General features: G+C 44.8%; 1 protein-coding gene across 1 annotated transcript in view; it reads left to right on the forward strand.

The window, feature by feature from the left end:
- Positions 1-22,502, forward strand: part of Agbl1 (AGBL carboxypeptidase 1) — a 388,588-nt gene that overhangs the window by 294,229 nt on the left and 71,857 nt on the right. Inside the window, 1 exon segment of the mRNA XM_090321447.1 lies at positions 15,582-15,745. Coding sequence (XP_090177573.1) covers positions 15,582-15,745 — 164 coding nt within the window.

Genomic DNA, 22,502 nt, shown 5'->3' on the forward strand with positions numbered 1-22,502 from the left:
AAGTGTGTGTGTGTGTGTGTGTGTGTGTGCCATGAGCATGTGCAGAAAGCAGGCAAATGAAGTAAAACGTTAAAAATCGGTAGCCATTATGTTATTTACTTAGCTTTTGAAGTTCTGCCTGAATAGTTGACAGAGCAGATTTATTTTAGTACAAGATGGATTTTTATTAAAGCAGGAGTGATTATGAAATGACAGTACATGCTCAGAGAAAACACACAGCGGGCAGTTTGGCCAAGCAGTGTCAGTGATTGTTTTTTTTTTTTAATTGAATAAAAAATTGGTACAATAAGCACACAGGGTTTTGTTTCTAATCCTGAGTTAAAATACTATCTGGGAAGAGCATTTCCTATGGTAATTTTTATTCGGCATGCAAGAGCAACTTTGTGGCCCCCTGCCCGCTGCCCCCCTCCCCCAGGACTGTGTCATATGATCTTGAACCAGGTATTTGTATTACTTGGGGACAGAGAAAAGGGTTCTGCCTTCCTTCATGGGCATCTGATAAGAGGGGAGAGGTGAGAGTTTATGGGTTAACTCATGCCTGTCACCCCAGCTACTCCACAGGCTGAAATCTGAGGAGTGAGATTCCAGGGTCTTGGGTGTAGGAAATGTGAATGAGACACTGGTCTCTAATTAACCAGCAGAATGTGGAGTTGTAGCTCAAGAGGAGCGAAAGAGCTAAGGGATAGCTCCCAGGCTCTGAGTTCAGGCCCCAGAATGCACGCGTGCAAGACACACACACACACACACACACACACACACACACACACACACACACACACACGCCCGTCCATGTCCATCAGCCATCTGTGATATTGGCCAAGTAGCCTTTCGGTATTCTTCCCTCCCATCACGTCCTTAAACAGCAAGCTAAAATTTGTTAAAATCAACCCAGTCACCCCAAGAGCCCGTGGTTCACAAGTTAGGAGGTCCGCAGCTTTGGCTCAATAGATTTCCTCCATATCTATTCAATTACCTCTGGTTAAATCCTCCCGTGAACAGCACTGTCCAGGGCTTGTTCATTTCTCATTTCCCGCCACCCAGAGTATGGGGGGGGGGGGCAGACTCCTTCACAAATCCTGTCATGCCACAAAGTCCTTTCTCCCTGTATGATTCTCAAGGCCCAGCAGGACTGCCTGTGTGCAGGCAAATAAAAGCACTACCAACGACCCAAGAAAACCTTTACACACACCAGACATAAACCATAGCTATGAGCTGTACCCATTCTATAACTGCTGGCTGATGATAGATAGATAGATAGATAGATAGATAGATAGATAGATAGATAGATGATAGATAGATAGATAGATGTATAAACTCTGCAGTTGAGCCCCGAAAGCAGCACAAGTCAAAGCTCGTAAAAACACCAAGGATTTTTCCTTTGTTGTTTCTGATAGAGCTTCTCCCCTACCACAAGCTGCCTCCACTCCTCTGTGGAAGAGGTAGAAGCTGCCATTATCAACCCAGGGCCAGGACAGAGGAAAGAACTCCAAAGATGTCCTGTGGCATGATGGTTTTCCACTCTGGTGCTCAGGAGCTGCAGGAAAACGCGTGACATGACCTTGAGCCAAAGCTAGCCAAGGTGTTCGACTCCCGGGAACAGAGCACAGAGCCAGAGACGGGGGCTCTTCTGAGTTTTCCGCTGTACTTCCTAACTCCCAGCTTTAGGAGGGAGCAGCAATTAGTCTAGGCTATAAATGAAAACAGATTAGAGCAGATGTGTGCGAGTGGTTTGATAAGAAGCTCGCCCCAAAGCGGAAGCGAGAGGAAACCACACTTGGAACGCGCATCTCCTCGCAGGAAAAAAACGCTGCGTCTTGGACAGAATGATGGCAGCGTTTAGACTGATCATCAAAACACAGAGGTTTTGGTTCCGAGCCACCAACTCACACGTCTCTGTGGGCCAAGGAGATAGCACATATGAGTTAACAAGAGACGCCAAAGGGAAAAAGGAGAGAATGTGTGGGGGGGGGCGGGGGGTGTTCATTATCTGCTTGTATCAGCAGGGATTCAAAGGTGACCAGAATCAGCTCCCTTGGAAAAAATGGTGAAGGATTTCTATTCCCATTCTTATTCCCCCTTCCCTTCCCTTCCCTTCCCTTCCCTTCCCTTCCCTTCCCTTCCCTTCCCTCCCCTCCCCTCCCCTCCCCTCCCCTCCCCTGCCCTCCCTTCCCTTTCTCTCCTTTCCTTTCTTCTGTTTTCCCTTCCTCTCACCCTTCCCCTCTCCTTCCTTCTCTTTCTTTTTCTTTGTTGTTTGTGTGGGGTGGTATAGGGGGAGTCTTGTATGTATTGGGGTTTCAACTCAGGGCCTAGGTGTTGTCCTTTAGCCTTTTTTTTTTTTTACTCAAGGCTGGCCCTCCACCACCTGAGCTTCTAGCTTTTTGTGGTAGGTAATTGAAGCTAAAAAAAAATCTCATGGATTTTTCTCGTGGACTACTCAGCCTGTAGCTGGGATTGCAGGTGTGAGCCAGTGGCTCTTCTGGATTCTTAGGGAGGACTAATAACTCATAAGCTAATACTCGTTGGATCTGAGTTTCCCGCTGGTTCCCACTCTTTGTGCTGGGTTTTGTATTCAACCCATCTTCCTTGCAAGCAGATTGTTGAGAGCATCCGTCTCTCCTTGGCCCCAGGTCACGGCTCACAGAGTATGCTGTGGTGTCTTAGGCTCTCTTACTTTCTTCCTCGGAATCCACAGGGAGTTTGTGGCAGTGTTGGCCATCCCTGGAGTTTCACATCTCCTGTAGGTGTCGCCGCCGCTCTCTCTGGGTGGGTTGGGCCGTGGTCTTTGACCTTCCAGTCCCCTTCAAGACACAGCTTACCTGGTGACTGGTCTCTGTCTAGCCAGCAAGCCACGGCGAAACAAAGATTAGGCACAGCCTCTCCCTGACGAAAGATGAGGGTGAATCAAAATCAAAGGAGAGCTTCCAATAGCCCAAGGCGCCGCGGGATGGAGGCTCTGGACTCTCAGCAAGGTGCTGCTGTTCTAATGCAACATCTGAGAGCAACGTTGCAGAACAGGCCATGGAGGACACTTGGGTTAAACTGAAATCTCAACACTTGCAGCCCCCTCTCCCTCCCTCCACCCTGGAGGTAGAGCAAGGGCTCAGCACATTCCTGCCAGAGGCACCCACTGAGCCCATCCTGGGGCAGAGCCCAAACCTGGACATGCATCCTTCTCTGGGGAAAAATTATTATGGAGGAGGCACAAGGCCTAGAAGGGATGCCTGGCACCCTTTATTTCTCTTCAAATTGTCACCATTTGCCTCCCTGCTCTTTTGTGGCATACCCTGGACCCACAGCAAGAAGATGGAAAATTATATTTATATGTATACATAGACATATATACACACATATATAGTTAAATAGAAACGAGAATTTGATACATAGTTAAATAGATATATTTATATTAGTTACATATATAGCTAAATAGAAACTAGAATTTGATATCTATAGTTAAATTTATATATTTACGTATATAGTTAAGTAGAAGCTAGAATTATACAAGTATGTATGTAATTATAAGCTATAATTTGATGGGAAATACTTAGGTGTAGAAATAGCGTTTAATTATGTCTGGACTAGCATTTCGAAGTAGACACTTTCCACTGTTAGTTTCTTCTATTGTCTCCTTCCTACTCCTCTCCCCCCCCTCAAGTATTTGTAGATCACGTTTCATGCCGTTCTGTGTACCTTCTAACTTCCTGGATGACAGTTCCACATGATGGCACCTACATTAACACAACAGATACCATTAAAAATTAATAAGAGATGGGTATGCAAGTGACACATGCATCAGTACACATCCAATAAACATTAACACTGCGGATGTTAGAAGAGAGGACGTTGCTGCCACTTGGAGTGGTTAAGAAATGCTTCCGGGAAGTCTTCAATTTGGATTTATTAGGAGGAACAATACATAAACAGGAGCGACAGGAGATGTTTACACATGAAAAAACTGACTACGTGCTTAAGGTGGTTTGGTTGGAGCAGTGAATTTTTAAAGATAGTGCCAACCCACAAGCTTGATATTTGAACTGTCTGGCCATCTGCTTCATCAGACTTAACTGTCTTTGGATAACCCACCTTCTCCCTCCCTCTCTCCCTCTCCCTCCTTCCCTCTTCCTCCCTCTCTCCTTCCTTCCCCTCCTCTTCTTCCCCTCCTCTCCTTCCCCTTTTCTCCCTCCCTCTCTTCCTGAATTTTATGCTCTGAAAGAGTGACAAAACAGCTCTTAAAGTATGACATCATCTTGAGTTGATGGACAAATGGTCTCTGCGGCCTGGATTCTCTCCATCCTGTCTTTTTTTTCCTGTCTCGGGTTTAAGCTCCGTCTCTATCTCTTGGCATCAGCCCTCACCCCCACTGAGGGCTCCATCAGGATTTTAAAAAGGAAATGGCAGATCTGGAATAAAACTAATGCCCAGGCCCAGAAAGCTACTCGACCTCTCCTGCCCAGTCATTTTCCTTGGGCACAGAGAGAGTGGATTTCTTTCTGCTGCTTCTTGTCACCGCAACCTTCCTCTGTTGGTGAGAGTTTCTGATCAGTATTCTGAGACAGTGTTCTCTGATGGTATTAGCAGAAAAAAAAATCAGACAGCGAAGTTATTTATACCCACCCTGGGCTCAGAACCACCTTCCATGCATAAAGCGACTGGGAGGCAGAGAAGACTGTGTTCAGGCTTGCATCCACACGGCTGACTGCGGGCCGCACTGGAGTGGCAAGTCGTTGCTCCCTGGGTCGGAGCAGAGTAAGTACTCGAGGGAGAGGTGCCGTTGTCAAGTGCAGGGCACTCACTCTCTGAAACGTGTGGTTTGAGAGTCACTCCCAAGATTCCTTCCTGAGAGGGATCGTAGTGTTGTTGGGCAGACTGAGAAATGAGATGATTTCAAGTGGAGATGGTTCCTCCCTCCTCCCTCCCTCCCCTTTCTCTCTTTCTTGCTTTCTCTCTTTCTCTCTCTCTTTCTTTATCCCTCCCTCCCTCCCTCCCTCCCTCCCTCCCTCCCTCCCTCCCTTCCTTCCTTCCTTCCTTCCTTCCTTCCTTCCTTCCTTCCTTCCTTTCTTTCTTTCCTGGTCCTTGAAATAAGAGAGCAGAAGTATTCTGAACCAGACCCGACAGCGGGCGGACGCTGGTGGTGCCCTTTCCTCACTCTAGAATCCGCTGCCTTCCATCCACATGCTCTTTTTCTTCTCCTGCCTGCCAACCACGAGGCCCCTCCACCTTCTGCATCTTCTCCCCACAATGCATCCTCATTCTCTCACCAACAACAGGCTCTAGCCTGAACTCTCCCACCTCCTCGGGTACAAGTGAGACAGCTCAGTGAGGCTAGAGGCAAGAAGGAAGGAGACAGGACTCAGGACTCAATCACAAAGGGTTCCACTCAGGAACGGAAGCATTGCCTCCCCGTGGGTAGTAGGCAAAGGCCGCCAGTGACTCTTCTGTGTGTCGGGGGTGGGGGGTGGGGGTCCCCCAGGTAGCTAGCTAGCTGTTACCTGCCAAGCACTTGGTATCAAAGCCATGGGTAGGACTGTTTTGGGATCTGTTGCTTGAATGATAATCACAACCCATTGGTACTCGAGCATGTTCCTGTTTTTATTCCTCTTATTATTTCTCTGCTTGTGGATTCTATGCAGATGTGAGTCCCTGGGGAGTCACCAGGCCACAGGCTCTCCTGGATTGAGAGGGATTCAGTGAGAACCCTTTACCTGGGGAACAGAATCAAACATGTGCAGCTATGTCCCCGCACCCAGGAGGAATGGTATCTGGTCCGTTTCCCACTCAGGGTAGGACAGCGGGGAGGAGAGCTATTTGAATGTTTTCCTTTCCATTTTGGAAAAATCTGCTGTCTGTGTCCATGGACAGACTGCTTCCTTCCTGCCACCAGACCCAGAGGCTTATTAAATGCAAAGCTATAGACAATAGATTCTATCATTATTTTTTGCATATGACCCAAAGACTTTTCATAAATAAATTTAGGAGGGGGAAAATAAAGTCAAGCAAATAAATTCCCTCTTCAGAATAATCATAAGTATCTTCATTCTTATTCTGTACATTTACATAGATGGTCTTCTTTTTTTTTTTTTTTAGACCTGTTGTTTGCAAGCTTGTTAGGTATCCTTGTCTGAAAAAGAGCAAGAGAGGTTTGAGAGAGGTTAAGAAAGAACCCATTTTCCATGTGATTATATGAAGAACCCCAGTGCTGTGGATAAAGTTTTCCCGTGGGTTGTTAATTCAAACATTTAAAAAGTAACCACTGTTTCTTAATTTACGCATTGACTCGATCTAAGACTTTGACACGCCATCTCGCTGCGTTTCGGCTGTGAATGATGGTTCCTCCTTGAATGTGGTCAGGCCTCATTTGCTGAGCTGAATATAAAGTTGTTCTATCGCCTTGGGTCAGATTCTATCCCTTGGCTCATGACAGCCAGTTTTAGTCACACACAGATCCGCGGGGCCCTCGGATGAGCAGGGATCACTTGCTGTAGAGAGGACCTCCATTTAACACTTGCGTGGCTTTCTTTCTTCCTGACTCATCTCCCAAGCTCTGGCGAAACCTGCAGGAACAATGATGGAAAGAATGAGAGAACCTAAGTCCCAGGGGACAGAATGGATCACCACTTGAATGGCTGGGAAGATCTGGAAGGTGACAGAAACACCAAGGCCTGGAAAAGTGTAAAACAGTAATTTTTTGCACTGCCTGTGCAATTACACATACTTAGTCATATCCGTGTTAATATCTGGGGCATGACGGCAAGAATTAGGGTTTTATAAACTATCCATAGGTAATCATGTGGAAATGACCCTGCCCAGGCCGGAGGGATAGCATACCCAAGCCATTTTCCATTTTAGTGAATTCCCCTCTTCCCCAAGGTGCTGTAAGATCCCGGAGGACTGACCTCAGTTCCTTTCTTTTCCTCTTTCCTTTTCCCCTCTTTTTCCTTCCTCTCTCTTCCCCCCTTCCTCCTCCTCTCTTCCTACTGGCCTTGTACACCCCACCTCACTTTTTCTATAAAGCCCTCTCCCACTTGAGCTGCACCCAGAGCGCCTTTTATTTTTCTTTAGTTTCTCAAATGTGGATGCCTGCTTACTTTTCCTGGATTAGCTTCGAACATGTGACCCTCCAGCCTCCATCTCCTAAGGAGCCAGGATTCCAAGTATGCAGCAGCAGACTCAAGTAGCATCTTCTCTTGTTCCCTTGGGGGGCGGGGGGAGAGAGGCCTTTAAAACCATGTCCTGTGACAAACTCTGTACTAGAGGTATACAAACCGTGGCAGTTTGGAGGAGGTGGGGAGCCCATAGATCCAGCTCTTCCAGCTCAAGTCACAGCGAGAGGTAATTACAGGTGCATTCCACGGGTGAAGACGAGGCTCTTTCAACTATTTTCTAGGGATGATGCTATGGACTCAAGCTTCCATACCAGGCTGTAATTCTTCACGAGCCCAGGGACAGCTATATAGAAATCTGCATGCAATTGGAGGGGCCTTACAGCATGCCCACTTACTGACCCAGGAGACCCACTAACACTCTCTTGGTGTAGGGGTAAGAGTGCAGGTCCTCTATGCACTGAGCTCTGGGGTTCTGGGAGAAGTGCCTTGGTCGATTCTGCTGGTCACAGAGCTTCATAGCCTCTGCATCCGTAGGGACAGCATGCCTCACTAGTCAAATGAATCTTTTTGAGGCTCTTTTGTTCTACTTCAAACTCTGAATTTTCTTTTGTCAATTTACATCCATCATCCATCCATCCATCCATCCAACCACCTCCCTCCCTCCCTCCCTCCCTCCCTCCCTCCCTCATCTATTTATCCATATGACTAACACACACACACACACCTATTCTTCCCTCGAACTCTACTCAGCAGTTTTAATTATCAATGGGTACCACAGTCATCACAGCATCTCATCCACTTCCACCTTGCTGTTTGTGGTACTCGAAGGAAAGTTCAGAACGAGAGCTGAGAGAACAGGCAGTACCTGCCGCTCCAGAGCTCACTCCTTGGCTGTCCCAGCAAAGGGACAGGGACGGGTTTCAGAAGGTAAGGCTGAGGGGTGCCGTCAACATTTCCTGGTAACTTGAAAGGCATGTACTTCCTGAAAAACGTAACATTTTTTTCAAGGAGGCCTTCTGTGCTTTTGGTTTTCTTCCTTAGATCTTCTTGTTGTAGTTTGCGTGGCTACCATGCAACATTTAATTAAAGGTTTAACATTTAATTAGAGGTTGTTGGTTTGGTTCTGGATGACTGCAATAAAGCAAGACACACAGCACTGATTTCTTCTCCTTGCAGATAAAAGCTAAGTTGAAGCCAGGTGCTAGTGGCTCACACCTGTAATCCTAGCTACTCAGTAGTTTAAGAACTGAGGATCACGGTTCAAAGCTAGCCTGGGCGTGCAAGTCTGTGAGACTCTTATCTGCAATTAACTACCAGAAAGCTTGAAGTGGAGCTTTGGTCGGAAGAAGGATGAACCTTGAACACCAAAGCTCAGGGACAGTGCCCAGGCTCTGGGTTCAAATTCAGAACTCTGAGGAGAAAAGTTATGTCAGTACTATACTTGAATCTATTCACTGTGTAGTAGCATTGGGCCTAAAGCTGTACCTACCTTAATTAAAAATGTTTTATTGGTAAAGATGCTAGTGATTATCTGAGCTGTTGGAAAACAGCTATTGCTCTGATGCTTAAGCTTGTAAACCAAACAACACATTAACTTTGAAGCACAATATAGGACAATGTGATAAACTGAGATTTGCCTAGATTTAAGTGTCTAGCAGGTTTTCCTATTTCTTAGACTAAACCCCATTATTTTTTGATTCTTTGTTTCAGTATCATTCTGGAATATTCTTGGCATGTGTTCTGATGTGGAATTAATTAGCCAAGTCTGAACATTCAAGCTGTAGTGTTTTGATTGCCTATGTTTCTATAAAGTAATAAAAGGAGAATTGATACTGCATAAGACTGAACTTTGTCTTCCCAGAATTCAGTATATTTCTTCATTGGTTCAAATATTCCTTGTTATTTCTTAATAAAAAATATCCTAGAATGTATCATCAAACTCTTGCATATTTATTACTAATTCGATTCTCAGATATTTTATAGTCAGATTGCTATTGTGAATGGAATTTTTATTATGCTTAATAATTTATTTTGCTGGTTTATGGGAAGAAATTGATTTTTGTATATTTAATTTGTAACCCTGTCTGCTTACTCGATTCCTGACTTCTGTCTAATACATTTTGTGTCGTCGTGGACTCCTTTGCTTTGTTTTAGTACATAATCGGTCTTCACATAATGATAATGCGATTCCTTCCTCTCTGATGTGTGGAATTCATCCTTCTTCTCGAGTTATCTGGGACTTTCCTCATAAATGCCAGTGGTGAGTGTGAGCCTCATGAGGGTTGTGTTGCGATCGGGTGGGATTGCTCCGTCTTGTGTCGTGACGAGATTTCACTGTGTGTGTAGCTCAGGCTGACCTTGAACCCCTAATCCTCCTACCTCAACCTCCTGAGATACTGAGCTTATAAGCACCGTCACTCCCACTTTCTAGTATGATTTGGTCTTATGCATTTATTTTTGAGATGCAGGCGTGCTTATGTCTTGAACCATGCCACCCTAGTCCATTTATTCTTTGGTTATTTTTCACGTAGGGTCTCACATTTCTGTTCAGGACCGGCCTCAGACCATGCTCCTCGTACTATGCCCCCTCCAATGCAGCTGGAATGTGTTGCTATTCCCAACTTCGTTGTCGAGATGGGGGGTCTCAGTCGCCTTTGCTTCTCCGAATGTTTTCCAGTCATGATTCTCCTACCTGCTGGCTCACTCCCGGCCCCCAAATTCTGTGCAGGTTAGCTCACAGGACATAGAGTTAGGAGACAGATCAAATCTGAAGACTTACTCAGTTTGATTCTTGCTGGGAATCCTGGAAGCATGTCTTGGTAATAATTGCAATTTCATCTATTTTTGTGAGTCTGCTTCATGGGCAGATTGAGGTATTTTCAGGGTTCAGGAAAACTCTTAACTCCTCTCTCACCAAGAAAACTACATCAAGTCTGAAGTTCAAATGGGGTCTACCACTTCTCCTTAATCTGCCCTGCCATGCTTGTTATGTATTATTCTCATCTTTCCAATCTGTTTTCCCTTGAGGATATTGGAAATGCTTTTGAAGCTGTTTGTGATGGGATGGCTTTTTATTTCTTGCATGGAGCAGCCGTCTGTTGGCCTTCTCTATTTTGGCTTGTGAATTAAAATTTTAATAGTGCTATCTCTTCTAGTTTCTTTCTTATGTTTGTTGTTATCATCTCCTTGTTCTGCTTTCTGAGAATATGAACAAGAAATCTAAGAGTTGTTCCTACTCCCATTTTTAATAAGTAAGTCTATTTCGTTTGAAAAAATGGTGTGGGAAATAATGATGGTAATATAAAGTATGTCCTCTTCCTAGTGTCAGGTGGGAAAGAGGGGAGGGTGAATGGAGAGGGAGAAAGGGGGTGAATCTAGTAAAAATAAGTTTATGTTCAGGACTGAACATGCAATAGTGAAGCTCATTGACGGGGGAGGGAGGCTAGCAGAGGGTGCTGGGATGGAGTCTGATCGGTACTTTGTGTGCAACTGTGGACATGGTAGAGTGGAAGCCTCTTGGACTGCAGTTGATGATAACGCCATTTGGTTTGGTGTGAAGTTTTACAGGGCTGCTTTTCTTCAACTGCACTATTTCTTCCTAGGCGAATACATGGCCCTCTTTGTATTTGACACAGGGTGTCAAATGATGCCTAGTTGTATAAAATAGAAGCTACGGCTTCCACAGATTGCTGCTTGTCTTTGGGGACTGGAGATGATTTTTCTCTACAGAACTGGAGGTTTTGTGAGAACGCAGAGGCTAGGGCATGCTTAAGGATTAATTGGAGACCAATACCCAGAGCCAGAATGAAAACAGCCATTGGCAAGGAAGCCCAACCACAGCCTGTAAGGACAGAGTAAGGACACTTGACTGCCTTCTCCAGGACCTTTGAGTGGCACCGCAGACTTTTCCATCATAATTCCTAAGCATAGCCCTCCTTTTGTAGTGTCCTAATTCACATGTAGCTGAAAGCCAAGTGTTTAGTCTGCAGTACTTCCCTATTGATTGTGGCCTCTGGGCCTATGAAAGGGAGCTGAAGGTTCTAAGGGAGTGAAGAGGACCAAAACAACCTTCAAAAACCTTCCTTCAAAGTTAATAAAAAAGAACCTCATATATTTAGGGTTTTTTTTTAAAAACATCATAATGCAATTGAGCAAACAGGTCTATATTCTTACTATTGATGAGAAAAATGAAGCTGATGAATGAATATCCAAAATGGTGAGAGGTGAAGAAGTAATTAGGTACAGTAACAAAAATAACTATGTTTATGACTGTTTTGGAGACCGTGGTCTGGGAGCTGGGAGTTAATGAACAGATTCAATAGGGTTGAAGAGAGAATTTTAAAAATGGACCAATGATATGCAAAATCACATGGAATTTATTATACCAAAGGAAAGAAATATAAATATAAAAGTGAGAGGGATAGAGGAAAAAGAGATCATAGAGCTTAATAATAGCTTTTTGTAAAAATAGTAATAATAAAAACACCTTTTCCAGTCAAAGAGAAGAGAAAGGGAGAGAGGCAATATTCTGAATTGATGACATTTTCCTAGAATTGTTCTAAGAAGCTAATGATCATGTCGATAAATTTAAGTATAAAAAGAAAAGTCTGAATTTTCTTCAGATCTTACAAATAGATGAAAGACATATTGCTTTCCACTTACTGGAATTACTGTAGCTTTCTAACAATTTTTCCAGGCAGTAGTAATCTCAAGGATTTGGGTATGATGGTGTTCTCTTGGTACAATTTGCTCTCCTCTGAATGCTTGTACTTTATTTTAGTTTTAAAATTATTACTGGTACTCTTATGTTAGTAGAGCCCCCAAATGTTTGGGAAGCCTCCCCTTCTCCTCTCTCTCCTCTCCCTGTTTTCTTTTTACCACAAATTACATCATTTCATGATTTACATTCCTGCTTTATTTCATCATTAAGTCACAAGCCTTTTCCATATTGCCAAATGGTTGTTCTAATTATCATTTTAATGGTTCCATGGTTTCATTATGGCCTATTCAACTTACTCCATTGTAATTTTCTTAGTCATTTCTCCTTTATTAGACCTTTAGGGTTTGATTTCCTCCAAATTTTGATTATTACCTATAACGCTGGCGTCATTTACATTTTTAATGCATATCACTCTACTTTCTATTTTTACTCATTTCGTTAGGAATGGTTCCCCTAAGTGGCGTTACCATGTCAAATGTTATTGAGCAATTCCCCAAAAGGCACAAAGCAATTTGTATTCCCACTGTAGACATTTTGATATCTCCCAGCTTCTGACATAAAGGGAAGTCGGTGCTACCTATTATAAATTGGAATGTGTGTTTACTGATTTGCTTGGGTTGGAAGGAGCTCTTGCTTAAATGATGGCACTGAACACACTCCCACACGTGTTTTTTTTTCTATTGATTTCTTCTTGGGCTCATCAGAGATCAGTTCCATCTGCTTAAAACCACCTTCACCTGACTCGATGATTTTCTTACCCTTGTGTAATGAATACTCTTTAAGCAAGAGGTTATACCTTTATCAAAGACCTTTGTAATACACGCGCGCGCACACACACACACACACACACACACACAATTTACAGGGTGGCACCTGTGAATTTTGTGTTCTGGTACCATCTACAATTCTAGAAGCGAGCTGGGTCTTTCACTTAGTGCTGATTTGTAAGCTAGCCTAAATCTCACTTTATCTATAAACTTGCTACCATAAATGCATGGAAAATGACCAAATTAGAGGTCAAAATTACCATCTGCCAGCTTTTCAGGTCTGACACAGGCACAGGGTTGAGTTTTCTGGAACAAACATATATAACAAAGAATATATAGCACATATCGTGAGCATTAATATCTATAATATCTAGTATAGAATAACATAATGTAGTATATGTCTAAGATGTGACGTGTACAATATAAATAAATATGTAGCATAGTGCATGGTAGTTTACATATGTACCACATATGTGACATACATGACACGTTACATATGTCAATGCTTATGATATTTGGCAGTGGGAGAACAGAATTTGAAGGCAGTTAAAGTTTTCTACCCAAAGAGCTCAAATTCCATTTGGCTGGAGCCCTTATTCTCTCATTGCTGAGCCATTGCTCGTGCAGAGAGTACGCCTGTTCTGATGAGGAAATAACGCTGGGAAGGGTCTGCAGTCATTGCGTCAGAGAGGAGATCTTTTACATATTTTCTTTCTTGTTTATTTAAGAAAAAATCTGAATTATTTTAAGTAGTTGTATAGAGGAGTTGCCACTTGCCAGAGCAATTTAAGAATACAATATATCTAGATCAGCGTTACCCCTCTCAGCACTCTCACCCATCCTTCCCTTGTCTTCCCCTTCCCTCGTTGCTCTGACTTTTGTAAGATGGTCTCTGGATTCTTGGCTGCATTCTCCCCCTCTTCCAAGACCATAGAATAGTAAGGGAAGTGAATGGTAAGAGGGGCAGAATAAAACAAACAGAGGTGCCCAGCTACCACAGACGATAAAGCATACAAATTCCTTTAGAGGTTTTTCCTAGGTTGGTGTTTTATGATACTGAACATTGCCTGAAATAAGTGGAGCAAATTCAGAGATAGGAAGCTATTTTTCCATTGTAAAGATGCCTTCCCTTTAGCTGTTGTTGTAGAGAAGGAATTGCCTGTAACTCATCAATTTGACACGTGGCATGAGATTTATTGTCTCCTGGGAACGGTCCTGTTATGGGCTCTTCTATGCAGTGGGTTTCCAGTGTGTTACAAGGCATGAAGGCCACCAGTCCTGAACAACAGACCCCTGCTCACCCCAACTGGCCATCCCCTGTCCCTCTCCCATCCTTCTCACCGAGCCAGCCCTTCTTTAAACAAGAGGAGCAACTTGAAGAAGCCTGGAGGAAAAGAAGGCGACCTCAGAGCTTTGACACCTGGGAAGAAGACACTCTGGGATTCTTCTCTCTCTTTAAAAAGTCATCTTTTCTATTGACTTAGGAGAAAAAGGAAACGATTTGCTCAACAGCTGTCTTTCCCCCTGCACTGCGCTGTTTACACAGCCAGTTGCTTCCCTCCACTCCACTCTGAAGTAATGTCTCCTTTCTTTAGGAAACAGGTGTCAAAACATGCAGGGGGAGGAAAAAAAATCCAATTTTCAAGCAGCTGAAATAAACTGGAGGACTTTTCCACTTTCTGCTTTTGCCTAGCAATGTTTTAGAGTAGCTTAGGAATTGCCGGCTTGGCAGTTTTCTTTCTTCTCGGGATGTTTTCCAACCAGTCATTCAAACTCCCACCGCCCCATCCCTGTACTGTGTGTCATGTCCAATATATCACTACTGGCTTCATGCAGAAGCCTCTGTCATTTTAATAGACACAAAGCATGGGTATACATTTATGGGATAACCTGTGGTATGTTGAAGCATACGTTCAATGTGCAGTGATCATATTGAATTCTTCTTTGTGGTAGGAACAGTCAAATCCCTCATTTGATTTGGAAAGGTCAAATACCATGATGATGATATATATGACTAAATTGTATAGCATATAATATTATTTTATAAAGTAGCACAACTGGGAATCAATGGCTTGTGCCTGTGATCCTTAATTACTCTGGAGAATGAGAGCTAGAGAACAAAAGTTGGAAGTCAGCTCAGGCAGAAAAGTCCATGCGAATCCATCTCCAAAATTGCCAGCAAGTAGCAGGGCAGGAGGCGTGTCTCGAGTGCTAGAGCACCGGCCTTGACTTTAAACCTTCAGTATCAGCAATAAAATAACAACAACATCAACAGTATAGCAGCAATAACAATAATCCATTGTCAATTACTTTTTTATTCAGGCAGAAGGTGGTGATTTAAAAACATAAATAACCCCAGATCTCGTCTGAATCCTGTCACCTTAAATAAGTTTGTGAAGAAGAGAAGTAAAGAACATTTTTAAAAGTAGAGCTAGAATGCTGAGTGCTCGTGGCTCAGTCCTGTAGACCTAGCTACACAGGAGGCCACACTCTGAGGATAACTGTTTGAAATCAGACTGGGAAGGAAAGTCTGTGAAACTCTTACCTCCAATTAACCACCGAAAACAAGATGAAAGTAGAGCTGGGGCTCAAGTGGTAGAGTGCTAGCCTTGAGAAAAAAAAAAAAGAAAAAAGAAACAACTCAGGGACAGTGCCCCGCCTCTGAATTCAAGCCCCAGGACAGGCACAAAGACAGATAGATTGACAGGCAGACAGACAGACAGGAAAGAAGGAGAGAAGGAGGGAAGGAAGGAGGGAAGGAGCATGTGGCTTTGAGTGCCCTGGGGAAGGTGACCGGGTCTTGGTTTTGCTTGCATCCCTGCTCATTGGTCTTGCTATTGCAGGATGCCTGGGTTGGGGCACGGGCTGAGAGCCGCCCATTCACCAAGTTCTGGATTTCTACCACAGGCAGGTGTCTGCCGGTCCTGCCTCCCGACCGGATAGCACCCCCTCAGTTTCCACAATGTGGTCACTGCTGACCTTCTTGCCTGGCAGGGTCTGCAGTTCGGTACCGGGGAACTACAGGAGATGGGCGCCATGTTCTGCCTGGGTCTCCTCATCCTGGAGCTCAAATCTGTCAGCTGCAGCCGTCAGCTCCTGGCCCGGGCCTCGGCGCTGCTGAACGGAGAGGAAGGCACGCTGGAGGAGCACCTTCAGAGGTAAGATGCTGGGAGGGCGCCGGGGACTTGGAGACCTTTAGATCTCCAGCGATGGACACCTGGATCTGCCGGAGAGAGGAGAGGGAGCCACGGAAGGAAGGAAGGAAGGAAGGAAGGAAGGAAGGAAGGAAGGAAGGAAGGAAGGAAGGAAGGAAGGAAGGAAGGAAGGTTCCACTGTGCTCTGTGGAAAGCCAGGTGCAGGGCCGTTCTGCCTCGCTACCACAGGCTCGGAGGGGCACTGGCTCCCCGTACCCAGAGACATGAAAGCCAAACCCTACATGAATGTGTATGGCTTATGTACCTTGCTTCTTCCATAAAGAAGCTGTCCCTTGTTAGCACGCATGCACCCATGCACGCCTGCAAACACTTATCTGCTGGTTGGAGTTTGCACGCATAGCAATATCGTTTCTGTGCCATGACCGGGTTTAAAAAGCAAAAAACCAATCTTAATGCCCATATCTAAAACACAAGTCTACAGTTCATATACCTTCTTACCAAGTGGCCAGCCCAAGCCTAAAAAGATCTAGTATCCTACACAAAGACTACCCTGGAAGGTTCCAGAGTGTCAGAGACATCATTACCTAAATGCTGTAATTAACTTGCTCATCACACACCAGACCAGAGATCAGACTACAGAAAAAAGCAAAAGCAGACCTCTGCCTCCCTAGGGGTGCCACTGCAAGGTCTTTGTGTCTGGGTTCAGCTCCTGGCCACAGCCCTAAGGGCTCCCTGTCGTGAGGATTTTCTGGCTTTGTCTCTGACAGTCAGCTCTGCCACCTGCCAGGATGTATATTTCAACTTGTGTTTCCATCTTTTCCTTGGCTAAGCTATCTCAAGTTGCCTTCACAGCTGAGTTTTCTCTCTCTTCTTCCTCCTCTTCTGTCCTCGGCCGCTCAGTGAGGGATAATGGAACAGAACCAGCCTTGCTTGCTTTCCTAGAATTGATTGCGCCAGTCTGTTTGATCCAGTGCAGTGAGGTTTAGTTGCCTGTAAACTGGAACAAGATGAAATCTATCAAAGGCATGTCTTTTCTAATTCAAGTCTGAAGAACTTGGTGTCAGGCTTCAAATATGGAGGCTTCTGCGTGGGGTATCATAAACAAGAGAGTGTTATCCGTCTTAACCCATATGCCAAGCATCTGACTGTTGTTTTGTTAGTTGTGACATACTGAGTCTAAAGGTGGTCCCCAAACCCCTTCCTTCTCTTGATTCTGCAACTTGCAGGCAGGATACCCGAATGCAGGGGGTGGGTGGTTAATTAGGCTGTTGGAAAGGGATCTGAATTTCATTTTGGAGTCATAGGGTTTGGCGGAGAGCAACAGGAGAAAAACGTGCATCTCATCCAGACGTGTGTCATTATATGTTTTCCCACTGTGAAACAATAGGTCCAAAGAGATTTTAGTTCCTGCTGAAAGGTTTCCCCTCCCCATTGGTGCATGGTAGGAAGTTAAAAAAGCAACCACCCCCCAAGTTTTGACACCAAAATAGTCCAGCTAATAACGTGATACACATCAAAGGACAATAGATTTGGGAAAATCAATAAGTTTTGATTTGAGACCAGTGACAGATATTACTTATGTAGGCACTGTTCGATTTATTTCTGATGCATAAAATTAACTCATTAATGAATAAGATCAAATCGTAGGGATTTACTCAGCAACAGCGTTCGAACAATGAATACCACAGGTATAACTAATACTTGTTAACACAACCCTTTGCATGTTTTAAAGAGGCCTTTGCCTCCAACCTCTCCTCTTTCCTTTTCCTGGATTCCACAGGGCTTCTGCTACCCTTTAGAAAGATTTTTTTTTTCTTTTCAAAAAAAAAAAAAAAGAGTTGGGGGAAAGAGCGTCTCTTTCCAAGGTGTGCTTGAAAGGAAGGCAAGGATGTGATATTTGAGTTTCCAGATTCAAAGGCCTGTCTGAGAAAGCATTGGTCCCAGGGAATGGCCCAGAGTTACCAAACAAAAGCAAGGGGGTAAGGGGAGGAAAAGATGTGAGAGAGAAAAAAGAGGGAAGGAGAGAGGGAACAAGGTGGGGAGGGAAGAAGTCAGCCATGCTTTTAAAACTAGGAGATTCTTATGGGACCATAATTAATCCTACAAAGTTTGGAATTCCTTTTATTTATAAGACCCTGAGCTTGTATGATTCTATTGCCTTTCTCGCTCCCTCTCCCTCTCTCCTCCCTCCCCCTCTTCCCCTCTTTTCCTCTCCCCCTCTCCCTCAGCCAATTGCCCAGGTCTAGAATATCATGTACCTCTCAGGAAAGACCAAAGCCTTGGAGGGTAAAGAAATTTAGGCAGGAAATAATCCATAGTGGTTTAAATCTCAGCACCCAGCACAGATGAGACTCCAGACATGGGGCTCAGATCTTAGCAACCTCAGTTCTACTGCAAGGCCTTCCTGTGGACAACCGTTGCCACACCTCTGGGGGAAGTCACTTATCTTGTTTACGCTTAGATTTGTCCGTTCTAAAGGAAAAGTCTACATTTTTTGCAGCTCTCTTACACCCTGTGTTCTTTCTCAAGGCTATAAGCACTGCCATTCTCACAGCCTAGCCTGGGTAGTAGAATTGTGACCTTGAATTCAAGATGCAAAAGGCAAAGCAGTGGAGCATTATGCTAAGTGGGCCACAGCTTCTATTTGCTAGCACAAACAAGGAATTTTTCTCTTGATCATATCGGGAAGATCACGAGGCAGAGCGTTAACAGTTCATAGTCACAGGAGGAGTTTCAAATGAATAATAAGGAGACAAAAAATGAGAGGAGAAGGAAAATGAGTTATGTTTAGAACTGGCTGTTCCAGACTTGAGGGAAATAGCATGGTAAGGAGGGATGTCAGAGGCAGAATCCAGGACAAGGTAAGCGTTTCTCGGGGGGTCTTAAACATTCTTAATGGGGGTCTCGATTTGTGCCATTGTCCGGAGAATAGATACAGGGCCATGTTAGTTCTTTCAGGCTGATGTGTTCTACTCGGAAGGAAGGAAATTTTGGTTGAAGCCATGCGATGGTTCACTCAGCCTTGGTCTGTGGTGTGAGATGAGCCTACGAGAACACAGAGGTCACACAGCTTAAGGTAAGATTGTTTCAGAACCGTGGCAAGGGAAACTCGATTGGCACACGTCCCGTGTACATCACCTGGTGAGAAACACTCACCACCCCTGCTCTGCCCGAGAGCCACAAAACAAATACACGGAGGTGTTGTGGGAATGGCCAGAGAATACCTAAGGACCTGGATGGGCAAGGAAGATGGGTAAAAACACGTTGCATCCTCACCTTACATCCATTCCACTGTGTCTCACAGGAAGTGTGAAAATGAAGCACCAGGAAACAGTCCACGTAGCTGGATTTGCCCGGTAGCTGCTCACCTGTTTCACCAGATAGCTGGCTCCTATAAAATCAACTCTAGTTCAACCTCCTCAGTTCTGCTTAGTCAGGAGCCCTGTGTGCATGAGTCCTCGACCCTAGCCTTGCCATCCACGAGATACCCCAGGACCTGAGGTGAAACCAGCAGACTGGACTTCACGTCCACGCAGGAACCATTTCAGGGTAACCTGGGGGAATCTCGAATTCCTTTGATCTCATCATCTCACTCTTAAGCAGAGGGCCCATGCGGTGTTGGCCGGTGGAGCTTTGCCGTAGGAAAGGCTCATCTAACTTTTGACAAAGGGAAGGTTTGGATGGGCTCCTGGGTGGTGCTCTGGGGTCTGGGGATGATGTTTGCATGCCCCTCACTGTGCCGGGACACCCCCACCCGAGGACCGGGTCTGCCAGCTGCATAAGTAGGAGTCAGTTAATTGCTTTGATAATAATAGCCACTGTCTACTGACTGCTTGGCAGATACTGAGAAAAAAAATATACATATAATTATTTTGCCAGTGCTGGGACTTGAACTCAGGGCCTGAGCACTGTCTTTGGGCTTTTTTCTCAAGGCTAGAGCTCTACCACTTGAGTCACAACACCACTTCCGCCTTTTTCCATGTCTTTGGTTTGAGGAGTCGAATCCCGGTCTTCATGCATGCGTGGCAAGCACTCTACTACTAGGCCAAAATTAATAGCCACACACCCTCTCAGCAAGCCCTTTCAACAACTCTAAAGTGGGATTCCTTCCCGCGTCCCTACTACTGTAATATCTGTGATCGCATCCTGTCTGTCTCCTCCGCCCATGTAGAACATCCAGTTCTTTAGAGAAGGAAATACATCAGCCTTATTTAAGATGGAATCCCACTTCCAAGAGCAGCAGTACCTGATGCGCAGAAGGTTCAGTCAAAAAATGAGCCTTCACCAAGCTTCTCATATGTTCAGGAGGAAGATGGGTAGGTAGATAGATTAAATAGTTATAGAATAGTTATAGTATAAATATAGAATAGATACTGATGATAAATAGAATAAAGATATATTGGTAGATAATAGATGAGAGGATAGATATATAGACATGATAGATACATAGCTATTGCCAAAGTATACTGATGAGTGGATATTAATGAAACCTGGATGGAGCTTTACAGCTCAACTATAAATCCCATTCAACAACGTGTACATGTATGTGTATATGTGTAAATATATATGTCTGTGTATATATATATTTTTTCAGTGCTTAGCTGTAACTATAGAACAGCATTTATCTTCTGTGTACCACTACAACACATAACCGTGAGATCATCTACATGCTGAGACGTATTTACAGAGCGAACTGACAGATGACACGGAAAGGATGGAGCTGAACAGGGATAAATGGCAGAGCCCCAGGGGCAAGCGCTCACAGCTTTAGAGATGTGCACAGCTGCTTTTGTAGAAATTATATTATTACGATGCGGGAGGGGGGTATTGACTTCAGAAGAGTGTGTGTTACCTGCCGCAGAACACCCCCTTTGAGCTCTGTGCCAGCTGTAGTTTGTGGTGAGGTGTTGGGAGTTGCTGGTTAAAGTGCTGATTTCCCTTCCATTGGGTGAGCTGGTCTAGGTAGATGGTTGCTTGGAGGGAGCTGTCCACAGCCTGGGTGCTGAACTGCAGAGCCCTGGTGAGAAGTTCTCACAGCCACCTCATTAAGAAGATGCAACTGCAGTCCATGCGATTACTCGGTTTATGACCCTCGGGGTTCTTTATTTTTTTTAAAGCTGAATTGTTACTACAGAAAAGCATTAGGTATCTCCACATCTTTCGTATAGACATCCATTTCGGAAACTTTAAGAGACACAGCCCAGTAATCCATATTAAGTAGTAGCTTGCACACTTTTTTTTCTGGGTAATTTTCTCTATTAGCAAGAAAGAAGACAAAGGAAGAATGAGGACATACTTGCAAATCTATTTCTAAAGAACGGTATTGTGTGCTGTATTCTTAGAGATACTGGCAGTCCCTTATAAGGAAAACGATTGTTTGGGCTGAAGTTTGCAAGCAGCACACGAGGCTAATTACAGAATATGACTCTCTTGGTCTCTCCGTGGACTGCAGGGGGCACCAGTGAGCTGGAATCAACTCCAGACTCTGCGTTTCTCTTGATGCTATCTTCTCAACATGTGTTTCTGAAATCTTCCAACTTGTGATTATTATTTTTCAGCGTCGAGTTAGTGAATCATTTTACATAGTGCCATACTCTGTAAAAAAATAATAAAATGATACTTTGTTTTTCTGCACTGACAATTACCGGGTGGAGAAAATTGGACTGGAGAGAGAGGGTCCATGTGTGTGTCGTTTGGCAGATTACAGGAAAGCCTTGTGAAAGTGCTCCCAGATGTTTGATGTGAGGGATGGGAAATGGCAGGAGCAGGGAGTGAATGGAGGTGGGTTTGGGGTGATATAAAATACACTGATTTGAAACCTAGCGGGGAATGGGGTCACAGACACAAAGCCCTTCTGCAGGGTGGCTGGTGGCAGCGGTTTACCATCTTAAACCCATTTGCTCTTTCCCTTTCCCTGTCTCCTACCCGAGGCGACTGGAGAAAATATTAAGGAACATTACTGCTAATCCATGACAAATGGTGCGCTAACGGTCCATCTTTTTCCACGCAGGGGCCACGGGGTTGTAAGCGGGCAGAGTCTGGCCATGTTTCCTTCTCTCTTTCTGCCATGGTTGGTGTTTGTGTGAGGGCTGGGCTGTCTTCCCAGTCTGGTGGCTCCTGATAGTTAGGTTGTGGTTCCGGAGTTGAAGCATCTCTCCTGCTGTCTGTCTCCCCTTGGCTTCCAAGGGGTGTGGGATGGGTTATCCTCAACCCAAGCGAGGTTGTGGTCATGCACCAGCCATCAGGCCCTAGGCCCAAGCAGGCAATGGAGGAGACGTCAAGGAGAAGGCTGAGTGCTGGGAAGGTGCCCCACACCCAGGGAACAGCCATCACCCTGAGATTGGGGAGGGGGAGCGCAGAACATGGAGGGGCGTGTCTCCAGGTACGTCTCTGTCCACTGTGGTGGCCGTCAAGCCAGCAGGGAGACCAGGAACCAGCCCCACACCTCTGTCACTTTCAATCTCGTGCGGAGGCTGCAGTGTTCTTGAAACCCAGCCACTCGTTCCAGGGAAGAACCATTGTAGATGAAAGCCAGGACGAGGCAGGTGGTTGCATGCGGCGTTTGGGTTTGGTTGCACTAGAGCAGGGTTGCGGGAACAGAAAGAAGAAAAGGGGACGAGGAAGAGAAGTGAGAAGGGGAAAGGAAGACTCCACAGTGCAGGACACACCCAGGCTCGAGACTCTTTGATGTATAAACAGTGGCCGTATTTGTTTCTTTCAAATACATAAGAGCAAGGAAGTTAACTAAGTCTACTCAAGT

This window comes from Megascapheus bottae, chromosome 30 (assembly GCF_031878675.1).
Source record: "Megascapheus bottae isolate mThoBot1 chromosome 30, mThoBot2.hap1, whole genome shotgun sequence".
Lineage (NCBI taxonomy): Eukaryota > Metazoa > Chordata > Mammalia > Rodentia > Geomyidae > Megascapheus > Megascapheus bottae.